Raw genomic sequence first — 6,780 nt, forward strand, 5'->3', positions numbered from 1 at the left:
CCAATCTTGCGGTACGCCAGCGGATATCTTCTCTCCCCGTTTGTCTGCACCGCTGTCTCCTCAACAATGGACGGGCGGCGAGCGGAGGGAGGGGGGTTTGGGGACAAAATGGGAAAGATCTGAAGGGCTGCGGTGGAGTGACGGATTTGGCAGGGATGCTCAATAACAGGGCCGGGGGTTGATGAGAGGGACTGTGAAGGGTTTGAAAAGAAACACACACACACACCTCCGTACAGTGATAAATGACAGTTGCAAACAGTCGAACGTCAACGTAAATGCGGAGAGCGCTGCACGCCGGAGACGAGAGAAGAGTCCCCAGCATGTGTGTGTCTGTGTGTGTGTGTTTACAGACCCAAGGCTTTGATCTACTTCAGGATGCAATGTCTGTGGTCTGCGGTGCAAAGATGTGTGTGTTCCGCAAAGTGCACATTGTTGATCTGGGTGAGCGTGCTAGCTCGTTGCTCCGTGTTTATGCGCCGCGCACATGTGTTTTTGGTGTGTGCGTGCGTGTGTGTGTAACGTGAGCATTCGGGGCTGGCGTCAGGACCGAACCGCAGTGACGGCGTGGCTCTCGTGCGAGGCCGGTCGGCCGGCCGGCGGTCAGATGGACGGTATGGTGGTGGAATGTTTGTGAAAGGGAAGGGGGGGGGTTACACACACACACACACAGAGTTTCTTACACAAACACACAAGCCGGCTGGCACTATTCTAGCCTCCGAGCGGAGGAGCCAGAGTCCCCACCACAGCTTCCAGGAAGAACAACCACAGTCACATTGCTCTGGATTTCCCACGGGGGGAGAAGAGGAGGGGGGAGGGAGGCAGAGGGAAGGGGAACGCCGAACGGAAAGGAGGCGAGGGGAGACGTGGAAGTGAAGTGAGGAAAAGAGGCGGGGAGAGGCGTCCACGCTGCTGAACTGCCCTCTCGCACGTTTCATGTCATTCACATCTCAACACATGGACATTTCATGAAGGTTCTTTAGTCTTACTTTTCTGACCTAACACTTAAATAAACAGTTTTTAGCGCTTTAGTCAATTATTCCCGAAGTGGGTGATTTGTGGGCCAGAGTTGCCGTCCTGGATTCATGACGAGAGCACTTAAGAGGAAATGAAAAGTGTTTAGAAGCGAACGTGAAGCAAAAGAAAGTCAAAAAAGGGCGTTTGTTTTCTGATTCTCACAAATAATTTACACTCATTTAAAATTAATATTCAAAGATCCCAGTGAGACAGTGACCTCAGTGTCCGACAGCAGTCTGCCACAGCTGGCCCCGCCTCCTTCTACGTCACCAACCGAGGAGGTAACTCCGCCCACACAATCAGCCAACTTCAGGATTTTGACACAAAAAAAGTCATTAACATTTGAAATCAGAGAAATGAACCACTGGAGGGTTTTATGATGGTGTTTAACTAAAAGACAAAACATGAAAACTCCTTATTTTTATATTTTATTTTATTTCCCCTTTAATTTAGACTTCGTTGGCTTATTTTGAGGTGTAATGCCTGTCACCGCCAGTAGATGGCAGCAGAACACTTGGCACAGTTAAATCACACAAAGTGATCAGGCGTCATGGGAGCCCATTTGAGCCTCTTACACCTGACACAACATCAGGAAAAGAGCCATAATAACTTTTTAATTTTTTTTTGCCAAATAATCACAGAGAACTGTTTCCAAACGTTTAATCTTGTTTCATATCTGGGCTGCCAGCTGGATACCAGCACGTACCGCTTCACAAACCAAGTCTCATCCATTTAAAACACTGAAATCTAAACAAAAAAAAATAGACGTGTCTGAGTAAGTACTGTCAGAAAAGAAAATTCTATATTGAATTAGACTGTTAGACATTGACCACAAAGCCATTCTGTTAAACTCTGCCATCAATATTTTTTTTGTCTTGGATTATTTGGTGCACGTCTCAACACAAAGTGTTGGTTCCCTCTGGTGGTCATTGATGGTATTACTCTGTTTAGTCTACTCTTTATTGGGGAAACCTGGACTCTTTTGTGGTGGCGCAGTGGTTAGAGCTGTCACCTCCCAACAAGAAGGTTACATGATCTCTTCCTGACCTGGGGCCTTTCTGGGTGGAGCTTCCATGTTCTCCCTGCGCTCACGTGGGCTTACTCCGGTTTCCTCCCACAGAACAAAAACATGCATGTTAGGTTAGGTTAATTGATAACTCTCAAACTGTCCCTAGGTGAGAGTGTGAGCGGTTGTTTGTCTCTATGTGTCCCTGTGATGGACTTTTGACCTGTCCAGGGTGTCCCCAGCCTTTCGCACAGGCACTGCTGGAGACAGACACCAGCTCCCTGTGACCCAAAATGGAGAAGCAGGTAAAGAAAATGGATGGATGGATCCTTTGTATACATGAAATAAGATCCATATTTAATCCATAGCACTGATTTCCTCGTGTCATTTTGCAGACATCTAACCTGAAAGTTCAACTTAGTTAGTTCTGATTCATAATATCTCTTTTTTTTTTTCTTGGTAACTTGTATTCTTGGTGTTTTATCCACTCGAGCCACTCACAATCCTGTCAAGCGAGATCCTTTTTTTTTTTTGGCGCGCCCTCTTTCCAAACGTAGCGACAGCTGCAGCTGAGTCCCGCAGAACGAACCGAGGCAGCATCGGGTCGGTGCGTTCTTCCACAGAGCACGTCAACACAGAAACGGACCAACTTTATTAGCATTTTGAAAAGCCATGTGTCTGACAGACACTGGGTTCTTTTTAATCGCTCGAACAGAGTTGAATAACAATATTGCAAAAAGAATTTTCTCTACCCCGTGGGGTTTTATTTTCTGTTTATAGAAGTCACTAAGTCAGCTTAATTCCACTGTAGTCACTACAGCTGAAGCAGCTGTTGATGAGCCACACGATGAAGATCTGGGAGAGAAGCTAGACTTAGACAAGAGGGGACTATTTCTGAGCAGCAGGATGGTTTTATGTCAAGAAAGAGCACCACAGACGCCATCTTTGCTTTGAGGATGCTGATGGAGAAGTGCAGAGAGGGTCAGAAAGAACTTTGTGTTTTTGTGGATTTAGAAAAAACATGACAGGGTGTCGAGGGAGGAGCTGTGGTATTCTATGAGGACATCTGGAGTGGCAGAGAAGTATGTTAGACTGGTACAGGACATGTATGAGGACATCAGGACATGTATGTGGACAGCAGGACATGTATGAGGACAGCAGGACAGTGGTGAGGTACTCTATAGGAGGGACAGATAGCTTCGATGTGGAGGTGGGAGTGCATCAAGGATCGACTCTGAGCCCCTTCTTGTTTGCTCTGGTGATGGACAGACCAACAGATGAGGTCAGACAGGAATCCCTGTGGACTATGATGTTTGCAGATGATACCAAGATCTGTGGTGAACAGTGAACAGGTGGAAGAGAACCTGGAGAGGTGGGCGTATGCACTTGAAAGACGAGGGATGAAAGCCAGAGAGAGACAGAGTCCATGTGTGTGAATGAGAGGGAGACAGGTGGAGCAGTGAGGAGCAGAGACAAAAAGGACATATATGGCTGCAGTTAGAGAGGACACAGAGGTAGTTGGAAGGAGAGGACAAAGGACGCAGAGGACAGAGTTAGATGGAGGAGGACGACTCTCTGTTACGACCCCTAAGAAGAAGAAGTCACTAAGTTCAGCTTCTTCGGTTCTTTCCAGTTTGACTTCAGAGGCCTGAGGTATTCTCTCAAGAATGAGTAAAAATGAGATCTTTTGTGCCTCTGAGTGTTTGTTGAAAGTGGGCTAAAATTTAGGTGTTGTAGTGGTGTAAGATGTCAAAATAAACCCCCCTACAAAAAAAACAAGGTTCGAAACAGTTTTATTTGTCTTGTTTACACACAGGGGCACCCAATCAGACGGGTGGAACCATCAGGCTGCAGTGACACAGTTCCTCAAGGTGAAGCCGGACGCCACGTGGTCCAGTTTGGTCACTTTTGGAGGGGCGGGCATGGTGATGACTCGCTTCAGGAAGCAGCGGCGCCTACGACACAGAGACACCTGTCACCGGAATCATTCTGCAGTGTTGGCCGGAACACGTTTCGGGGAATACTGTACCTAAAAGCTTGGTCCGAGAAGTTCTCATTGGTGTAAGTGTAGAACTGGCAGACGGGGGCCTCGGTGCATTTCCTCTGGCAGGCGTCTGCGTCGTCCGCCGGCTCATTTCGAAAGTCGGAACCTCTGAAGTCGACCTCCTCGTAAGTCAGCTTCACCCAGTCTGTTAGCAGAGGAGGAGATGCTCAAAGGTTGGATAAAATAATAAGATGTGCTTTGGAATGCATGTTTGTTTTCCACATTTAGTGTTCCATTCTGATTTTTAATCAGATTCTAAATAATTCCACACAAATGACTCAAAAGTAACGAAGGGAAATGGGCTAAAACAACAACAAAATCCCCCTTTTTACAGTATCAATGTTTCAGCAAACCGAGCAGTTTCTCAGTTGAGATAATCAAAAACTTGCCCACAGCATGATGTTGCCACCACCATGCTTCAGCATTATTAGAGGTGTTTGGCTCAGACAAGCTGTTGTCCTAAAAAGTTCAGTTTTGAGCACATAATCTTTCTCGTATGTTTGCAGAGTCTCTAATATGTATTTTGTCTTCTTCTTCTTTTATTATTATTATTATTATACCTCCCCACAACCTTGTCTCAGACCAGTGTGGAGAGTTCCTTGGTCTTCATGCTGTCTCTTGCTTGGCATTTTAAACTTTTATCTCAGTTTAACTTTACTTCTGATAAAATAATTAAAAAAACACATTCTGGGTTTTAAAGCAACAAAACAAGAGATACCAAGGATACATGTCATCATCCTTCTGTAATAGCAGTAATGTTCAACTTTACTGTACCCAAATTTAATAATAAATAAATAAATAGACTCTTAACACTGAATTCTTTAAAGTCTGCAAAATAAGGGGTAAAGAAACCAGTTAACAGACAGGAAATGGCGTCCTCTGTGTTTGTAGGTGGTCTTAAATCTGCTACGTACTTCCATCAAGCTGACAGAATCGTGCTGGCGTCCCCGATGTGACTCTCATGTCGGCTTTGGTCGCCATCCCGCTTGCGTTGTTCTTCAGAAAGCAGCGGAAGTTGTCGCTACAGAAAACAGTTCGGATCAGTGGAGCGTGGGTGTCTGAACTCGTCGCGTCGCTCCGGATTATTTGAGAGAGCGACGCTTGAATTGAAGACAGACAAAAAAATAAATAAATAAAAGTCCACGGTACCTGGTGAAGGAGAAGTAGGTGCACTGTGGGTGAGCGGAACACAGGACCTGGCAGTGCTCAGCGGAGACGGCCTTCAGGGACAGGAGGTCACTTCCCGGGATGTCAGTGTTCAGAAACAGCGAGCTCTGACACGCTGGGAAGGGGAGGGGAAAAAAATAAACAAACAAAAACACAAAAAGCAAATATGCACAACATGCAGAGGAAGGTGCCAAACTCCTCCAACTCTGGTTATGTTCGTGCGTACCTGTGTCGAACTGATCCGAGATTTGTCCCGTGTGGGAGAATCCAGATAAGACTCCAGGCTTTTTTTCTACGACAGGTGTCCTGGGTATGGTCCAGCTGAATTTCAGGTGGCACTTGAACCTTGGAACGGAGAGATTGGCACATCGTTAGTTCCTGCCAGAGCCGCAGCGAACACCATCAACAATCTGGATGGATTCACTAATCATTAGGGGGGGGGGGCTTTAAGCCCGCAGGCGTTTTGTGACGTTTCAATCCAACAAAAATGCTGTAATACCCGCAGAGCGCCACTAGATGGCGATAACCTCCACCTGTATCACATCTTTCTCCCAAAACTTGTGTTCGTCTTTGATAAGATGCATGTCTTAACTGTTTCAGGACACAAAGTGTAATGAAAGAAGAAGCGAGAGACGCTACAAAAAGCCGCGTAAGAACGGTTTTACAGTTGGTGCCAAGTGATACTGGGCATGTGTGATATAGGCTGCTACGTCTTAATTCCCAAACTTTTCCTCCTGACGTTCCCTCTCCTCCTCCCAGGGCAGCCCCCGTCTTCTGCAAGCAGAGCACAGCTGCGTTACGGCTTCTGGCGGAGGTTCACCTGATGTCGGCTTGAGCGAAGTTCCTCGTTATAAAAGTGAAGAACTGGCAGCCAGGGTCCTGGGTGCAGGCTCTCTGACACTCCTCGTAGGTGGCTGTAAACAGGGCTCTGTAGTCGGCCCCTGGGAAGTCCACGTTCTCGAAGGTCTCCGAGAAACAGGGTCCTGGCGCACAGACAGAACGGCAACGACTGCCGTGAGCGTCTACAATCACCAAATCAGTTATGTCAACGCTTCGAGGAAAAAAAATCAGCTAAAACGGAGTTAAAACGAGTCATATCTGAGGTTAGGTAAGTAACATGGTTGGTTTTAGTCAGAGTTTTGATGAGCTACTGAGCCTACGTGGGTCCGGACTGCAGGGCTTGAGGGAAAAACCCGAAGTGACGCCCAGCAGGGGGGTTTGCGTCGCTGGCTCTCCAGACGCAGTGGCCTTCAGGTAGCAGTAAAAGTGCCTAAAAAAAAAAAAGAGCGGGGAGAGGACATTTATTTTGTTGTTGCTCATCGCTGTACTTGCTTTACTCTGCATTAAACTGAAAAACAAAACCAGCGGATCCTAAACATATCAAAAAGTGGAAAAAAACGTTCAAACAGGCAGACAAAAGCCCACGAATAACTGACCAAAATGTGTGAAATACTTTTGATAATAAGCAGAATTCTGCAGCTTTTGTTCTTCACACTACATCTAAAATTGCTTTTACCTACAGTCCTCTTTTTTTTTTTTTTTTTTTTTT

General features: G+C 46.3%; 1 protein-coding gene across 1 annotated transcript in view; it reads right to left on the bottom strand.

Annotated features, from left to right (window-relative positions):
• Nucleotides 1–3,796: 3,796 nt before the first annotated feature.
• Nucleotides 3,797–6,780, bottom strand: part of LOC108238782 (coagulation factor XI) — a 3,506-nt gene continuing 522 nt past the window's right edge. The window contains exons 3-9 of the mRNA XM_017421091.3: nucleotides 6,392–6,501; nucleotides 6,052–6,214; nucleotides 5,458–5,576; nucleotides 5,214–5,346; nucleotides 4,979–5,085; nucleotides 4,050–4,209; nucleotides 3,797–3,975 (exon numbers count right to left, since the gene is read on the bottom strand). Coding sequence (XP_017276580.1) covers nucleotides 3,864–3,975; nucleotides 4,050–4,209; nucleotides 4,979–5,085; nucleotides 5,214–5,346; nucleotides 5,458–5,576; nucleotides 6,052–6,214; nucleotides 6,392–6,501 — 904 coding nt within the window. The 3' untranslated portion in view covers nucleotides 3,797–3,863. The remainder of the gene's footprint in view (nucleotides 3,976–4,049; nucleotides 4,210–4,978; nucleotides 5,086–5,213; nucleotides 5,347–5,457; nucleotides 5,577–6,051; nucleotides 6,215–6,391; nucleotides 6,502–6,780) is intronic.

The sequence above is a fragment of the Kryptolebias marmoratus genome, linkage group LG5 (genome assembly GCF_001649575.2).
Source record: "Kryptolebias marmoratus isolate JLee-2015 linkage group LG5, ASM164957v2, whole genome shotgun sequence".
NCBI lineage: Eukaryota > Metazoa > Chordata > Actinopteri > Cyprinodontiformes > Rivulidae > Kryptolebias > Kryptolebias marmoratus.